At 40.6% G+C, this 18,928-nt stretch overlaps 2 protein-coding genes across 3 annotated transcripts; one reads left to right on the forward strand and one right to left on the reverse strand.

Moving 5' to 3' along the window:
- The first annotated feature begins 189 nt into the window (after positions 1–189).
- LOC133732124 (uncharacterized) lies at positions 190–11,473 on the forward strand. 2 transcript variants are annotated; one of them, XM_062159592.1, is made up of 7 exons: positions 190–375; positions 478–525; positions 6,908–8,667; positions 9,555–9,870; positions 9,964–10,110; positions 10,218–10,660; positions 10,784–11,473. In XM_062159592.1, the coding sequence occupies exons 3-7, from the start codon at positions 6,946–6,948 to the stop codon at positions 11,399–11,401; spliced, it is 3,246 nt and encodes a 1,081-aa protein (XP_062015576.1). In that variant the 5' UTR covers positions 190–375; positions 478–525; positions 6,908–6,945; the 3' UTR covers positions 11,402–11,473. The 2 variants fall into 2 exon arrangements, with proteins under 2 accessions (XP_062015576.1, XP_062015575.1); XM_062159591.1 differs by having other exon boundaries at positions 219–375; positions 10,209–10,660.
- Positions 663–5,993, reverse strand: LOC133732126 (uncharacterized). The gene is made up of 2 exons (XM_062159596.1): positions 5,836–5,993; positions 663–5,459 (listed from the first exon to the last, which is right to left on the reverse strand). Exon 2 carries the CDS (start codon positions 5,456–5,458, stop codon positions 4,334–4,336), a length of 1,125 nt encoding a protein of 374 aa, XP_062015580.1. The 5' UTR covers position 5,459; positions 5,836–5,993; the 3' UTR covers positions 663–4,333.
- Positions 11,474–18,928: the final 7,455 nt, after the last annotated feature.

An 18,928-nucleotide genomic window follows, 5' to 3' on the forward strand; every position in this document is an offset into this window, starting at 1 on the left:
AAAACACCTTATCTTTCAGTCACGGGAGACGAAATAATATAAAACACAGAGATTCTGAGTATCATTTATTATTCCCCTTATTATTATATGAGGCCGGCCCTAAACTTTTCTGAGATTATAATATGACTGCTTCCCTCACCAGGCACATGATGCTAACTAGCTTTTCAAGAGAAACGACGCATCTTTTATTTGCTCCAGAACAAAATCGACGAGCCAATTGATCTTTACTCTTGAGATCTACTTTTAAGCTCTGGAAAGAGTAAACTTGAGCAATTAATAGTTGAGTTTGGTTACCGGAAAAGCTTGAATTTTTCAACTTGAGCAATCTGCATTTATACGAGGGCTGTCTAGGCTTCACAAATCGGAATCTCTAAGGTATGGATTTCAGCTTTCTCGGAAGTCGGAAATGACTATCCTCCTTGTCATATAGAGTTTGACTACGACTCACTGAGCTAATACCAGTTTCCGTCTTCTTAGGTTATTCCGGGGAAAAGCTGAAGCACTATCACGTGGCTGCTCAGAAAGGTGCATATGTTTCTTCCTTCTATTTATGTCTTGCTTTTGTGTTTGCTGATCGGTTGTATCAGACTCTGCGGCTCATCCTTGGCAACCTTCTTGCTTTTCCAGCTTTTTTATTTATTTATTGTTGTAGGATAATAGAATTGTGTAGAAATAGTTGTGTGTATTATTGATAATAGGAGCCCTATATATAGGGAATTACAAAGTACCGTAAAGGTAATAGAGTCCAAACATAATTAGGGAATCTATAACTACTCCTATTACAACTCTACAACAAACCCTAGTTTGTAGAGGCACACATTATGTCGATATCCTTCAACACTCCCCCTTGTGCCGCTCAAACTTGGTGATGACGCTTTGATTGTTGCCTCGTTAAAAACCTTGCCAGGTAACAAAAACCCTGTGGGACAAAAATAACCCTGGTCGAAGGACAAAAAGAGCACAACACGTCCTTCACTCTTCGAGATCGAACATGTAGACATCATGCCTCCCCCTGATGTCAATATCTCCCCCTGATTGCTACAATCATGGGAGTTCGGATAACTTTCTCAATCCGATGCTCTTCACATGTTTCTCGAAGGTGGATTTTGGTAACGACTTAGTAAATAAGTCCGCTACATTATCCTCTGATTGGATATGGTTCACTTCAATATTTAGAAGTGCTTGTTGTCATTTTGATGGAGGGGATGAGGAGCACGGAAGGTGGCATTTTGCCTTGTGGGGTCCGATCCCACACTTCCGTCATCTCTTTTCTCTGTAGGGATAGAACAAGCCCATATCAATCGTACATCTCAAGTATTGAAAGATTGTTTTTATACCAGTCCAATGGCGTTGCGTTGGCGCATGGCTACATCTAGCCAACAAGTTCATAACAATTGAGGTGTCCGGTCTTGTATTGTGCTAAGTACAATAATGCGCCTATTGTACATGAGTAAGCATTCCTGCTATTAACACGTCTTCGTCATCATCCCTGGGACGAAACGGATCCATTTTAGGGCCAAGACTACGGACGACCATGGTGCATCTTTGACTTTATCAAAAATGTCTAAGCATCTATTGACACGGTATACAAAACCGTGTTCTCCCAAGGTCCTTCCCCTCAAACTCGGATTTCAGGTGTTCAGCGGTTTTCCTTAACTCACAAGGGTTCCAATTATGTTTATCAACATAAACCGCGACAATTGCAAATCCGGAACTTGTCATGGAAACGCGTGGGCATAGTTCATCATATCCCTTCCCAATCAAGTAGTCATTTTAGTGAGCATTTCAACCTCGTTGCAAATGCGCTCCGTGGTCTAGAGCCACTTGACTTGGGTAAACAAAGTCCACAAGAACCTTCATTATATTCCGTATCTAGATCCCCATAGAAATACGTAGTGACCACATTCGTAAGCTGCATGTTCAGTTATTTGGAAACTACCAAACTGACAAGGTAGTGGAGTGCAATGACATCCATTACGAGAGAATATGTCTTCTCGTAGTCGATTCCAGGGCGTTGTGAGAAACCTTGCGCCATAAGGCGAGATTGCCATCTCTTTCTCTCATCACGCTATCTAACGAAGACCTATTAATGTCAACAGGTTTTATGTTAGGAGGTGTTGGCATCTCAGGCCCGAAATCCTTCCTCTTCGTTAGTGAATCCAATTCAACCTGGATCGCATCTTTCCATTTAGGCCAATTTTCTCTACGTTGGCATTCTTCAACGGAGTAAGGTTCGATGTCATTGGTCTCAATAATTCCACGTCCTCATGTACACTAGTGTAGTTCGTAGAGATCTCTATATTCTCAGGAATTGGTTCTAACATTGAGGCGTCCCCCAACGATGTCTCTTGGACATAACCACAATCCAAAATATTCTCATGAGATGGATTTTGAGTATCAATGATCAATGGATCAAGTTGTGCCAAACTCGCTCTCTTCTTAGGAAGAGAATCCATCGAACCTATGGGTCTCCTACGCTCTCTAGCGGAACCCATGGCCTATGACGCCATTATGCCACCTTGTGGCGTCACCATATTACCATCCATGGTAGTGGTGCAGTACCCATCTTCTCTGGGTGGCACCATGTCCTCTTGTGGGGACATCAATCCTTGCAGGCATGTTTGCAGCAAGTATATGTGATCTCGTCACTTTTAGGGGATCAAGATGAGACATAGTGGGGACAGACCACGACAATTCCTGTCGTTCCTGTTGAACATTGACGTTCTAATCTCCCCCTAACGACGGGAAGACTGTCTCATCAAAGTGACAATTCGCAAATCCAGCGAAATAGAGATCGCCTGTCAAGGGTTCTACATAGCGGACTTACAGTTGGAGACTCATGTCCAACAAATATATATATATATATATATGCATTCGTTGCAATGACTCATGTTGATGCGCTGTGGCGGCGCAATTGGCACATGAATCGCACACTCAAATATGCATAAATACGAGATATTAGACTCGAACCCAGTCACTAGCTGTAACGCAAATAAAAGTTGAGTGGCTGCTATGAGTCGTAGACGAATTAGCATAGCTGCATGCGATATTGCATAACCCAAGCGGAAATATTGGTGCGCATTACCAATGTCCGGGCTACCATTGTAGTCGTTTAATGGTGGCTTTTCCGCGAGATCAATTGGGTGTGTACATGGGAATATGATACTTGATATCAATACCCAATGATATGCAATAGTCATCGAAAACTGTCGATGTAAACTCTCTAACATTATCAGGTCAAATTGACTGAATGGGATGATCTGGGTAGTGAGCCCGTAGCCATATGTTATGTGCTAGGAGTGTAGTATAAGCAGCATTACGAGTGGATAATGGCACAACACGTGACCAGCGTGTTTGCGTATCAACCAACACCATAAAACATCTATATGGTCCGCAAGTTGGTTGATCAAATCCATAGAATTCCCTTGGATTCTTTGTAAGAATGGAATTATTTCCTCAATCTCCTTTGCATAGGATGGTCTCAATCCTAAATAACAGGCTTTACAGAACGAAACATGGGCTTTATAATCAACCAATGAAGGTTTTGGTTAAGCCATAATGTCACAATAGACTTGAGAAGTAGAGAGAGGAGTTTATGGCGTCAATGCCATGTATTTGCCGCAGGGGGTAGGCGGCACTGGCCATGTATGGCCTGTCTTTGCACAATCATGACGCCATGAGGCGCATGTGCAGCTCCTCGAACCAATTCTTGGTTCTTACTTTTCTTCGTTCTGAAAATGGATGTCTGTGTAAAGTCTTTAATACACGGATCATCATGTCAAAGCCTATATGTGCCAAAATCCCATAAGTCGTCTCTCATGACATAGTTGGATTCAATAACTCAAATAGTGGTTGCATACAACCCACTAGAGCGACACATAAGTTTCTCTAATACTCGTTTACGTTCGTAGTCATTAGAGGTGATGCAAAGGAACTCTGTCCATTCTCATAATGTGTTTCCACATGAAAAACATTGGCTCTTATATAATAAAGTTCGAATTAATGTATGTCCAAGACATTAAGTAAAAGAATTGACACTTTATTAATAGCCAATGATTACATCAAAGTTTCCAAAGTCTAATCCAAAATAAAATCAAAGTAAGACACATTGTAGTCACTCTATCCGTTTGGTAACTCCAATCAAATATGACCAGGGAAGTAGAGAGAGATGTTGGTGGAGCGAGGCTCTCTTAAGTACCAATAATCTCAATGACTTTCCTAGACATCACATTTTATTGGGTCCGCCACATAAGAAAGAGTTAATACAATTGTCATTTATTGACTAAGGCAAATTGCCATTACAAAAGTTCTTGGAAAAATAAAAAGGACTAATCTAATCAAAGTCTGTTGCATCCATGTGCACTTCATCTTCAGCTTTGAAGTCCTCTATGGTGAGATTGACATCTCCACCATCTTCTTCTTCTTCTGCAAGGTACACTTCTTGCTCTCTCAGGTCCCTATATGCCCTGTATCTTGCAGCTAGTTCCTCACTTGCCTTGCATTGCTTGAACCAATGCTCAATTGATCCACATCGATGACACTCATCATTGCGGTTGCCTCCCTTTAATTGAGGTGCACGTTGTGCACGTTGTGGGCGTTCCCTAGGAGGGTTGGTGCCACCACCACGACCCATGGTACCTCCACCACGAGCCATGGCGCAACCACCATGACCACGACCACGACCATCTCCCCCACGTGTGACATTGCCACCACGTGTATCCGCACCAAACTTGCGGTTTCCTTCCTTATTAGGGCGGTTATATGGACCCATACGTCCTTCATGTCCCTCATTAGGGTTTCGCTCCTTGCGCCCTCTTTTGGGTGCATTATAATTCGCCTCATGAACGCTCTTAGTTCCAATGGGCCTTGAATTATAATTTCTCACGAGTATGTTATCATGTTTCTCAGCTACAGATATGATATTGATAAGCTGATGAAACCTCGTGATCCGTCCAGCATTAACCTCAGTACGGTATTGCTTTGATACCACAATGGCTGAGACGGGGAAGGTGGAGAGAGTTTTCTCAATTAGCTCTTGCTCTGTGACAGGTTGTCCACAGAATCGCAACATGGATTGTAAGCGAAGAGCCTCTGAATTATATTCAGCAACAGACTTGAAGTCAGCAAAGCGCAGATTGTTCCATTGAACTTTCAAGTCAGGGAGGAGGGAATCTTGGACATTGCCAAAACGCTCTTCTAGCGCTACCCATAGCTCTCTTGCATCCTTGATCGACATATACTCCAATCTGAGTGCTTTGTCCATATGACGTCGCATCAAGATAACTGCTTGAGCATTCTTTGCAGATGTTCTGATGAACACAAGATCCGGGTTAGGTGCCTGGATTATGGGTAATATTCCCTTTGAAGTGAGATGGTTCTCAACATCGGTTACCCAACTGTGGTAATCTGAGCCTGTTGAGTCAAGCATGGGAAAGTCGAGTCTAGGTTCATTCGACATCCTGAAAATAAGAAGAGAAAATATATTAGTTTCGGAGCTAAACTTCCACGAAAACTAAATAATAAGATTTCCGAGCTATGCTACCAAGAAATCAATTTCCAAGAATCTCTTTTGGATTAGACCAAACAATGATGTTTTAATATGGTCACAATTTGATGCTTACGGACGCTCTTAGTCCAAGCATTGTGAACGCTCTTAGTTCACACGAACACTCTTAGTTCGTTTAATTATGAACACTCTTAGTTCGTTAAGCGTGAATCCCCACAATTCCGCTTTGTTAAATATCAAACTCATTTGGCAACATATATTCCAATATTTGCAGAAAATAAAAGGAATTTAAATACAAGAAAGCAGCAACCTTAATTATAAAAACTTACGTGATTGTTCTTGGCTTGAAGACACGCGCGTGTTGATGCAGGCGTGTAGCTAAAATAAGATCGCTGGAATCTGGTCGGAAATGGCAGTTGGTGGGCTGCCCTTCTCCCTTCCCCTTTTTTTTTCTTCTTTCTCCTTTTTTTTTTTCTTTCCGGGCCCAACCCTTTCCCTTTTTTTCTTTTTTTTTTTTTTCGGGCCCAGCCCTTCTCCTTCTTTCTTTCGTTCGTTCTTCTTCCTCCTAGGCTGCAGGCGGACTGGGCTGCTGCTGGTGGTGCAAATCGGAGGCGGTGCTGCTAGTGGGTCGCTGCTGCAGTTCGCTGGTGGTATGGGTGCAGGGAAGCAGCGTACTGGTGCTCGGGGTTGCGGGGCTGCTTAGCGGTGCTCGGGGTCGCAGCGTACTGCAGGGCTGCTGAGCGGGCTGCGGGGTCGCGGTAGGCTGGCAGGGACGTGCAGCAGGAGCAGCGCAGTGGCAGGGAGGCTGTGGTGTGCTGGCAGGGAGGCAGCAGCGCGCAGGAAGCAGTGCAGGCAGCAGGGGCTGCAGTGGGCTGCTGGGGTGAGGCTGGTGTGCTGAGCCGCAGGCGTCTGGGCGCGGGGGCGCTGGGGAGGAGGCCGGCCGGGCTGGGCTGCTGGGTTTGCAGGTTCGGCCGGTGAGGTGAGATGAGATGAGGTGAGGCTGAGGCAGGCCGGAATGGAGATTTTTTTTTTTTTTTGTTTTGTTTTGGGTTGGCGGCAGAGAGGAAGTTCTAGGTTTTTTTCTTTTCTTTTCTGAAGCTAGGGTTAGAACTCGTGCTGATAACGTGTTGTAGGATAATAGAATTGTGTAGAAATAGTTGTGTGTATTATTGATAATAGGAGCCCTATATATAGGGAATTACAAAGTACCGTAAAGGTAATAGAGTCCAAACATAATTAGGGAATCTATAACTACTCCTATTACAACTCTACAACAAACCCTAGTTTGTAGAGGCACACATTATGTCGATATCCTTCAACATTTATTTATTTTTATATAAGTTTGAAGGCTTTGAACTGTGTCCTGATTACATGGTTCTTTTTTAATTATTGTCCGTGCAGATTTAGGGAAGTACCGTGACAAGCTGATTTCTTCAGAAATGGAAAGTCCGCCCGAGTGTCTGGAGGTTGTGGATTCTTTCCAGATGGTGAAGGATGCAAGTTTGGAACAGAAGCTTGGGCAGGTTGCAGATGAGCATGAGACTCTGCCTCAACATTTGAAAAGGCTATTTCTGTATTGTTCACTCTTTCCCTTTGGTTATGAATTTAGTAAAGATGAGTTGGTTCAATTATGGATAGCTGAAGGCTTTATTAGAGAGAGACAAAGGGAGAGAATGGAAGATACTGCTGGTGAGCATTTCAATTCCTTGGAGAATGAAGGCTTCTTTGTGTTTTCAAGATGTGATTTCACTATGGATTTTGATTCGCTGCTCTCAGCTCCCGCGGATAATCCCAGCAACTTCTTGTACAAAGTAAATCCTAGCAAGCATTCATTATTGGACCACACGATGTTTTCAGGTACTTATTTCAAAGCGGTGGATGGTAAGTTAGGTGGAGCCTCTGAAATGACTAGACATTTGTCTTTGATTGGTGAGGATATGGATGGGATGGATTTTGGGATGCTTCAAAACTTTAAGCATTTACGCACACTGCATATGCTCTCTTGCCGTGGATCTTCTATGAAACACGTCCCTCGTGATTTGTGTTTCACCTTAACCTTCTTGAGAACCTTGAATTTGAGTGGGACATTGATTTCTGAATTGCCGAGTTCCATTGGAAATGTGAAATCATTACGTCATGTTGATGCCTCACATACACCTATTTCACGGTTACCTGAATCAATAGATTCTCTTCACAATTTACAAACCATTAAGCTCAGAGGTTGCATACACTTTGTTCAGTTGCCAAAGGGCACGAAAAAGCTAAAAAAGCTCCGGCATATTGATCTTGACATCATTCGGCAATTGGATTCCATGCCTGCACACTTGGGGAACTTGAGTAATCTTCAAACTTTGCCAGCATTTCTTGTTGGTAGAGATGATGGATGCCGTGTTGGAGAGTTGAAAAATTTGAATGATCTTAAAGGGTCATTCAACATTTCAAGGCTCGAAAATGTGTTGAGTAAAGAAGAAGCTGAGGAGGCTGCCTTGATTGAAAAGAAATGCATCCATAGGTTGGAGCTTCGATGGAGTGATATGTTTGTTGAGCATGCTCAGCAAGAGAAAATACTAGAATGTCTTCAACCCCATTCTGGCCTTAAAGAGTTACAATTACAACAGTACAGCGGGTCCATACTTCCAACCTGGATTGGCAATCCCTCTTTCACTGACCTTGTTGTCATTACCCTCTACAGATGCAGAAATTGTAAACTTCTGCCATGTATGGGACAATTACCAGCACTTAAGTCTCTTTCTATTATAGAGGTGAATGAGGTGAAAGAAATTAATCATCAATTCTTCAGAAAAGGCCTAGCTGATCATGCATTTCCAAAACTTGAGAGACTAGAAGTTGACATCATGCTCAGTTTGAAACAGTGGAAGGATGTACAAGTAGGTGACTTACCTTCCCTAGTGAAACTCACTCTGGACTCTTGCCCAGAACTTGTCACACTTCCTGCACTTTTCTGCCTCAAATCTCTCAAGCACTTGGAGCTCAGGTGCTGCCCAAAGCTTATGGCCTTGCCCGCTGGCGGACTACCAACTTCACTTGAGTTTTTCTTGCTATTGGATTGCCTTGAACTGAAAACATGGTGCTTGAAGACTGAACATTGGAGCATGTTATGTCATGTGCCCAGCATATGGTTTGATCATGAAGAGATAAAGGTAAATGATAAAATTTGATATATTTTTTTTTAATGCTTTTGAGTTCGCTTGAACAAAAAAAAGTTTGGTTGTTCACCACTGCTTGTGCTAGCTAGTCGGAGTAATCTGTGGGGGTAATATATGCCTTTGCCATCTTTTAATGACTCAATGTGGAAATTGGAGTTTTAATTCATGGTAGTCATCTTTTAATGACTTAATTATTGTTGCTTGACCAAAAAAAAAAAAAATTATTATTATTATTGTTGGTGGGTGCTTTCACCAAAACACAGTTAATATATTTGTGTTCTTTGTCTGTTCAATCATCTGCAATAAGACACTGGAATACACCAACTACGAGGAGCCGAAATGATGTAGTCTGTTACGAAATTATAAATAAAACCTATACCATATATATAAAACCTGCTTATTTGCTAACTTTTATTTTATATATGGCTACTCTGTCAAAATTTAGTTTTCCAGAAAGACTAAACCATTTTTTCAAATTGTTTGAATTTAACAGTTGAATTATTTTGCTCTGTCTGATAAGAGAACGCATTAATAACTTTGTTTGCTGAATTTCAACCTTACTTGCAATAAGTTGATTGCAGTGAGTTTCATTTGTGATGTGTTGAACACCATAAAGTACAGAAGATCAAACTTTTGAATAGCAAAACACCTTTCATTCATGTATTCTTTTTTTGTTTTTCTTAAAATCTACAGGCCACAACTAATTGTTTATAGCTAGCATCAACTATCAACTATCAAGTATTAAGAAAAAAGTATTAGAATCTTTATGTGAACAGGCTTTATATATATCTTCTTTCATTTGAATCTTATTGTCTTTTACCACGCCGCGCTAGTTCAAAGAATTTTGTTCAAGTTGTGAATTGCAACTATGACTTCTGCAGGACTTGCAACTGACATCAAGGACTACAGAAATCTTACCTTCCTCGCCTCAATTTTCTGGAGATGTCCATCGGATCGGGGAGGATGATGGTAGTACTGCTGCTACTAAGGAAAAACTCCTGCGTCCAATTAGTGGCACGCGGCTAGCCATGAAGAGAGAATTTGAGTGGTCTGAATGCGTCCAAGAGGTACTCAATACTACTGCCTTGTTGGGACGGTCTGTAATGGCAGATAACCTGTACTCCGGAACCAAGGAAATGTTAGATGAATCTGACCGGCCAGCTTTGTTTTTTACTTGTATCGATAATGGTCTGTATGGTAAGATATACTAAACAATTCATCCTTCACATATTCAATATAGTGTTTGCATTTCTAATGATCTGTTAATCTGTTTCTTTGTAAATTATGCAGATCTAGCTATGAAGTTGCTAAGAAGTGACAGAGCATTAGCTAAGGCTCGTAATGCAAAACAGGAAACAGCTTTGCATATCTTGGCTAGAATGCCTTCAGACTTCACCAGCCAAAGTCCAGGAACGTGGAGTAGACTCATCAACTCATGTGAGTCGGTTCTTTAAAAGTTTAAGTCCATATATATTATCTCTGTGCATGTCATTTTGAACGCTGTGGCTTATGGTTTTCAACCTTTTATTCATAAGTTATCCCAGGTTGGAATTTCTCATACAACAGAAACTTGAAACAAGTCAATGAAGCCCTTCAACTAGTCCAATGCCTTTGGACAGAACTCTTGAGAAATGATCATGACGATGTGATGAGACTAATCAAACATCCTTCAAAATTACTGTTCGATGCTACAAAATTAGGAAATTATGAGTTCCTGGCAGTGCTTATTAACTCTTATCCTGACTTAATATGGCAACTTGATGACAAAAATCGGAGTATAATCCATGTTGCTGTTTTGCATCGTCATGCAAGTATCTTCAATTTAGTGCATGAGATAGGCTCCATCAAGGATATCATAGCGACATTTACTGATGAAGATGAGAGTAATAACATTTTACATATGGCTGCAAAATTAGCACCTCCAAATCAACTCAACCTTGTATCAGGAGCAGCTCTTCAAATGCAGCGAGAGTTGGTATGGTTTGAGGTACTTCGATCTCCCACTAAGCCTACAATTATTTCATACTAGCTAGTACGTACATTCACTTTGACATTTCTCAATTTCTTTGCCAAATTGTCATGCATTCTTTTTCTATCTTTGATGTTTCAGGAAGTGAAAAAGATTGTACAACCTAACTCCATAGAGATGAAAAACAAGAAAGGAAAAACACCACGAGAATTGTTCACAAGTGAGCATAAAGGGTTGTTACACAAAGGAGAAGCATGGATGAAGGACACTGCAAAGTCATGCATGATTGTTGCGGCTCTTATCGCAACTATTGTGTTTTCAGCTGCAATATTGAGCGTACCTGGTGGTACATCTGATAATACAGGACAGCGAAACTTTCTAAAAGAGACTGCTTTCCTATTCTTTGCCATAGCAGATGGAGTAGCACTCGTTTCCTCGTCAACTTCAATACTGATGTTCTTGTTCATCCTCACATCGCGTTACGCTGAAGGTGATTTCCTCAAATCGTTACCGTTGAAGTTGATGATAGGGCTCGCATCACTTTTCATATCTATAGCATCCATGATGGTAGCTTTTAGCGCAACCTTCTATTTAGACTGTCACTATGGATTAGGATGGGTCCCAAATCTTATATTTGTATTTGCATTTGTTCCGGTTGCTTTATTTGCTTTTCTGCAGTTTCCTCTCTTGTCTGATATGTTTTCTTCAACATATTGTTCAAGTCTTTTATTTCGGCCATGGAAATATATGATCGAGTGATTGACTAGAAAGTCAAGGCTGTATTCTTGTACATACATATAATAGAGATCGAAATGGAGTTGTTTTAGTTTGAGCACATTTTTCATATCATATAAAGGACAAATGAAGTCATATCATTGCAAAGCATGGCGATCAAAGATTAAAGCTATAAATCAGACTAGAATACCTTATAACATATACTTTTTGTTAAGTTAGAGTACTTTTTCTATTAAGCAACCTTCCGAAACCCTATGAAGGCCGATTTTTTTAGCTGTGCTACGGCCCTAATTAAGGCTCATTCTCTTTTTTACCCCATCCCACACATCTTTAATGCTAATGAGGTTTGAATTCTAGACCTCCAAGATGTTAGTTAAACTAGTTAGCCAACTGATTAGCGGCTCACCGACAAGACAAGCTCATGCTTATTTAATTTTTTTTTCTTGTGCCATTGATCAAACTCGGTTTCACTATTTTATTGAACCCAAGAGATTAATTACTTATAAGAAGCCTAAACCAATTTATATACCCATTTAATTAATATAAAAATTGATGTTACAAAAATTATTCTCCAATTTAGTCGGTCAACAATCATTGTTTTTTGTATGTAGGTTTCAACTAAGTACATCGATGAATATTTAGCCTCTTAGGATTATCCAGAAGTCAAGTAGTAACACCTAGTAGCGGTTTTTAACTACGTGGATTAGCTAGATATGTTTGAATCAATTCAACATATTTATTACACCTTTAGTTGTAGTTCGTTTCTTCCGTCATACTTTATTCTTAACATAGTTAGGGACGGAAATGTTGTTAAATCCTAAATAACATTTTGGTGATCTTAATGTATCTCTAATAAGCCATATTGTGAATCCCCTGATACGTAGCTTTGAAGACTTCTAGAGATGGAATCATTATTCTCTTTCATTTAATTTATACCAACAAGAAAACTAAAATACATTAAAATTTTCTAACAAAATCATAATATGACTATTTTCATTTCTTTAATTTTCTCTTTCAATTTAGATGTTCATCTATTTCATTACATGTCAAAAGATTAGTAAGTTAACAACTGTGATTAATGAAGAAGACAATGATATTTTCTTTTTTCATGTTTTCAATTTTTATTTTGGGTGTTCAAGAAGGGTATTGAAATTTTTTTTTTTTTAATCAGAAAAATAATAGCTTGTGGACAATACATCCAAGGGCTAAAGTGGCCTCATTAAAAGCCATGCATGCCCGTAATATCAACTAGACAGATCATCTAATACTACATCATTGAGCCAAGGAGGCTCTGCTTCTTTCCAAAACCAAGTTCCTTCATTATGTGATGCCTTCTTAGCAAGGGAATGAGCCCTACCTAAGCTAGAAAACTAGAAAACTATTTTTTGAGCTGAAAATTAGCTTTGTGAATTTAACACTAATGGTTTTGTGAATTGAATAACGAATTAATGATGAGGAGGGAATAAAAAGACAAAAAAAAATAGTAATAAATTCACTACAACAAAAAACCTCACTTGTGAGGAATAAATTCCTCGCTAAAAACTGACATTTCGTCACAGAAGTACTTCCGCGAGGAAATTCTTTTCGTCTTCAATTCATCGGAGAATGCTCGTCAATAAAAGCTTCAGCGACGAAAAAACAATGTCCTCGTCAAACCCTTTTCATGATGAAATTAATTTGTTTTGCTGTTATTCTATAGCGACAATTTCTTTCCTCACTCAAACCGATACTTCTTTCTTGTTAAAAAAGTTCAACCATTAGAAAATAGTCGTCAATCACAGATGATTATGAACTTGAACATTTAGTTGACAAGTCAGCTAGCTAGATAGCTAGTATTGCATTAATCACAAGTAGAGCTAACAACCTCAAGTAGAGAGATATTAAATGAACAAGGAGAAACAAAAAAAAAAAAAAAAAAAAAAACAAAACAAAAAGGTTCCATCAACAAACATTGTAACGAGTGATTAAGACAAAAAAGACAAATATGAGAGCTCTCGCTTTCTCCGCTCTGTGGCAGTTAACCCTAGGGTTTCGCCGTCTGATTTCCTTGGCCTGCGACGATGGCGTTCGCAGTCCTTTGCTGGCGAGTCCTTTGGACTCGAGAATCTCTCTTCTTCAACCATTTGGTTGTTACACCCTAATCTCAGCGTTTTGACGTTGGGATTCAACCCCTACGGGCTTTGCTCGTGCCGCTGCTACTCTCTGTTTCAGTGATAGTGGTGGACGGTGGTGCCGTGGTTTGGTGGATCCAAATCAGACATGGGATCCCAATCCTTTCATGGGAAGAGGCACTGAGTTTGGGTCTTCTTCGAGGGCGGTGATTCAGCGTCCTGATGCTGATGGGTTGCTTCGGCGGTGGATGGTGACTCTGTGTGCGAATCCTCGGTCCTGGTTGCAATGGATTTTGCGTCGAGATCTTTGGAGCCAGAGGGTTGGAGCGCTTGGGTCAACAGATTGCTATGGGATTCTCATTCTAGTGTCGGCCTGGCCTTGGCGGAGATGCAGCGTTGCAGTTCAGTGGGGTGGCGTTGTAGATCTAGAAGGGTGATCGGACTGAAGCCAGGGTGCCCAGATTAGATTAAGTTGGAACTGGGCCTTGTCAAGTTTGACCCGTCAGACTTGATTTTGGATGCGGGCAGGATTTGGACCCGTATTTGGGATTTAGGTCCTATTCAAATCGGAACCTTGGATCCGAGACAGCTGCTTATATTGATCTGGTATTTGTTCTGGTTCATGGGAGTTCGTTTGCTAATTTTTGAATTTCTAACACCCTCGGTTACTTTCGTACTCCCGAAGAGAAAATCACCTCTCCTAGATGATCATATCACCGGTTACGGCTATGGTTACTATTAAATTTACACTGCTCTCGTGACATATGCAGTGCAGCGATGTCGTTCGAGTCACATGGTTACCTTTCATTCTAGGTGCATCTGTGCATCTTGTTATCATTTATCGTTTTCCTACATTATAGATGCGTTTGTGCATCTTGTTATGCTTTAATGTTTTTCCATCGCTCCATGTACACCTCAGTTTCTGTCAATATGATTGTCGTCTTTCCCTTCAAGAAAAAAAAAAGGAGAAACAACAAGAAGTCAAATCTCACATAATAAGACTTTAACAGGCCCAGCCGTCTATGCAAAATTGTTACATCACACAAACTTCCTAGAATGAGAAATCAATAAAACAATGCTTATGGGGGCCAGTTGAACCATGCAGAAATCAAAATATTACCTGCAATAACTTTCCGCCAGCAGCAAAAGATCGGAAACCAATTCCTCTTTCTAATGCATAAGAAGCTACATTAGTAAGCAAGACCAGTACTTTTGTACTCCACTATATCCAAACATTTCCAATCCTCTCATTTCAACTTGTTTCTGTAATGTTCTACTTAAATCACTGAGCTTTATCCATACAAGATACTAAGCTCTAGACCACACTATTATCAGCAAAACCACATAATCCAAAATTTCCAATCCTTTCCTCGACTCAATTTCTACCCAACAAATTGGCAAACCATATAAGCAAGTAAATACACAAATTACAATAGTTAACCAATAAATTAGACATAAAAACTCACTCGTAGTCGTCGTTCTTAATGAACTCGATGACGATTTCCTTCTTCGGTTGCATCTGAAGCATCTTCATAAATGAACGGTGTGGGTTTTCGATTACCTCCAAAGGTCCCGCCGATGTGGTCGAGCTCCATGGCCTTGTCCACCAGAGTCTCCATCGCAAACCGAAGCACTGCTCCTTCCAATTGGTGTTGTTGTATATCTTCGTCCGTACGATCTTCTCGATCAGGTTCGTTGTGTATCTGGGGTTGGGCTGGTGTGAGAGAGTTGTTGTTACAGTTTGGTGAAGGAGGAGCTGTCGGTCTCGGCGGTAAGGAAGAGCTGTCTATCTCGGCAGTAAGGAAGAGCTGTCGATATCGGCAGTAAGTTCCGGTGCAGACCTCGTCGATGTCGAAGGTAGGTTCCGGTTCTGGTTCTAGGCGCTGCAGAGCTTGGGTGAGAGAGAGAGAGAGAGAGAGAAAGTAAATTGGGGCTGTAGATTAGGGCTGCAGATCGATGTTAGTGGGAAATAAGGCTCGGAAACCAAAAGAAAAAATTGAGGGAAAATGAATTCTTACTACGGAAGACGAGATTGAGTCGCAATTGATAAAAAACTTACTACGGTAAACATTTGCCGTCGCAAATGAGAAGGCTTAATCGCCACGGAACATTTTCCGTAGCAATAGGGTCTCAATTGCTACGGCAATTGATGCCGAAGTAAAAAGGCGAAGCAATTGAGGTTTTTTTTAGTAGTGTGTTGTGCTACTGCACTCGTGATCGCCTAATCCTGCTACTGCACTTATACTTGTCTGGTTCTGCTACTGCACTCGTCATCGCCTAATCCTGCTACTGCACTTATACTTGTCCAGTTCTGCTACTGCACTCGTCATCGCCTAATCCTGCTACTGCACTCATACTTGTCCAGTTCTGCTACTGCACTCGTCATCATCCAATCCTGCTATTGCACTCATCCAATCCTGCTACTGCACTCGTTGTGCTCATACTCATCAAGTTCTTGCTGCACTCATACTCGTCCAATTATGTTAGTGCACTTCTACTCGTGTTCTGCTACTGCACTCATCATCGCCTAATCTTGCTACTGCAGTCGTCCAATCCTGCTACTGCTACTTCACTCGTCCAATTATGTTAGTGCACTTCTACTCGTGTTCTGCTACTGCACTCATCATCGCCTAATCTTGCTACTGCAGTCGTCCAATCCTGCTACTGCTACTTCACTCGTCCAATCCTGCTACTGCGCTCGCTGCACTCATACTCGTCCAATTATGCTACTGCACTTGTACTCGTGTTCTGCTACTGCACTCGACATTGCCTAATCCTGCTACTGCACTCGCTGCACTCGTAATCATATTGCACCTGTATTGGCAATATGATTGTTTCTGGTCCTTGCCTTTGTTTCTTGCTCCATTGTTCTCTTCTTCTTCCTCTTCCTCTACTTCATTGTCCTCTTCTCCCCCGTCTTGTTCCTTCTCATCTTCTTCCTCCTCTTCTGCCCTTTCTTGTTCCACTTCTTTCTGCTTTTGTCTCTTTACTCTTGTGCTTGGAAACTTTTTCCTACGTGCCGGAGCTTTTCTTCTCACCGATTTTGTTGTGCCATCTCCCTTTTGCACCTATACACAGTAGCAGATCAAATCATTAACATAAACAATAAACTATAAAGTTGCATATCATTTCAATTTGAACAGTAGCAGATCAAATCATATTATGTATATAATGCACCTTAGATATATAGTACCTATGGTTCTTATTTAAACACATCTGTTTGTTTGAACTTTATTTACCTACCTTGATCACATTCACATGGTTTCACCTTCTATATATACCATATCCTAGCTTCTCTGGAAAAAGCACCGCATCAATTGATAACCAAAGACGTACAGAAAGTAATGAAATTTTATAGAAACTGAGATAGAAGCTCACATAGCTTACGTGGTATACTTGGAGCCATGTAAGAACTATATTGCATTTGTAAAAATCTTTCCATAACAACATTAATGTCAATCAGTCGTTCAAATATTGTCAAATATTGAAAGCACAAGATCATGATGTTCTAGACATAATGCAGAAACAAGCACCAAAACAGAGTTGAACTGAGACTAGCTCATATAAAAAATTATCTCTGTTACTATAAAATATATTTTTCCAATCTGTCTCACACAATGTACTAAACCAAGCCATGTAAAATCATGTGCTACTCAAACTCTCAGTACCAGACAAAATTTTGAATTGCAAAGGAAACAATAGACTCAGTGGTAACAGCTCCAAATAAGCACAAACACACAGCAGCATCAAAATTCCTCCAACTCTTTCACGTCGTTAATACGGTAATGTATATAACAAACTAATCCAAACCAAGCAATTACTCCAATTTTTCCAAGCCAGTGACTGTGAAGTTGCTTCGAAAATGACAGACAGAATTCTAAATCTCCCTACTCACTATCAACTATGATATTCCGATATTCAAGCTCAATAATCCACAATACCAGATGTTGAGAAACAAATCAAATTTGAAGATTAAAGCCAAAGGATGACGAACCTGAGCAAGAACTAGTTTGGGCAAATTGGCGCCCTGAAAGGAAGCGACGGCCTCAGCTCCGCTGATCCTGCCATCTTCGTCCAAATCCGCTCTCCTAAGGTAAGCCGTTTGTCTCCTATTTCACACGGATCACATCCAAAACCCCAAACCGAATCAAATCCGGTTTGAATCTCAGGCGACAATGGCGAATCGAATTGTGCCTGCATAGATCGAGGGATTGGATCGATAAGAGGTGAGAGGGAGAGAGAAATTGGGTTGGATCCGTCGAAATTGAAGAAAACCTTACGTTGCTACTGCGTTGGATCCGTCGGTGGAGGTTTTAGGGTTTCTGATTGGGTTTTGGGATTTTTTGGTTGTTGCGTATTATGTCAGTGGCATGCGCGTAAATTGTGATGAAAACTGAACAATTTGGTCATTTTCCCTTAACATTCGGAGCCAAGCCTGTTTTATTAGGTTTTGGGCCTGGGCTTGTGTCCTTATTTGTATAAAACTATTTGAATGTGGGTTTTCTGTGTTTATATCTTTGGTCTGGTGCTACTGTGTAATTTTCTATTCACTTTAATGGCTACACTTTTACTTTAATGGTGTTTTGACTTTTGCACTCACTGAATTATGATTTATGAATTTAATCATGTTTTAAATTTATTTGTTGTGGATTTTGATTTAAAAAAAGGCAATATGAGAAAAAATTATTTTATTTATTAAATTCTTATTGGGGATGTGGGACAGGTTTGGAGGCTTAGTCCCCAATGGGGATGGGGACGGGGAATCCCCAATATATTTTTATTGGGGATTGGGGCGGGGATGGAGGTAGATAATGACCCCGGGGATGGGATGGTATTGTGATCCCCATCCCCAACCCGCCCCATTGCCATCCCTAATTTGGACGGAGCTTGACGGCAGGGACGAAATGGGAGGAAAGAGTTCATGGACTTTTTAGGTGAAATTCGAATATCAGGGACTGAAACGATAAAATCCTATAAATATAGGGAGTAAACAGTAATTAACTCTAAGAAAATATATGAAAATATCAAGGTAATATAAAAGGTTGTTGACGTACAAAGAATTCATTTATATGGGGAAATCGGGTAGGCTTTCGGAGTTTCGGATGGTACAAACACAAAAGGCGCCCATGACAAATCCACTTTCCGTGGACCCGCTTGGGAGAATATCAATCAACACTAAAACCCTAAACCCCAGCCTCCAACCATCACTCTGAATCGAGCTCGTTTAGCCCCATACCAACCCCAGGTAGGATTCTTTGTTGGTTCTGTTATATCTTTCAATTATATTATCTGTATTTTTCTCAGTGTTGCTTTATGTTTATCATTTGTGATTTTGCTCGTTTATTTAGTACATTTTTGCTGTTTCCCCTATTATATACTGCTTTCAAATTGTGAGCTCTCTTTCTGATCGCAGACTCTGCCTTGAATTTCATCTTTAGTT

The sequence above is a fragment of the Rosa rugosa genome, chromosome 2 (genome assembly GCF_958449725.1).
Source record: "Rosa rugosa chromosome 2, drRosRugo1.1, whole genome shotgun sequence".
Taxonomy (NCBI): Eukaryota; Viridiplantae; Streptophyta; class Magnoliopsida; order Rosales; family Rosaceae; genus Rosa; species Rosa rugosa.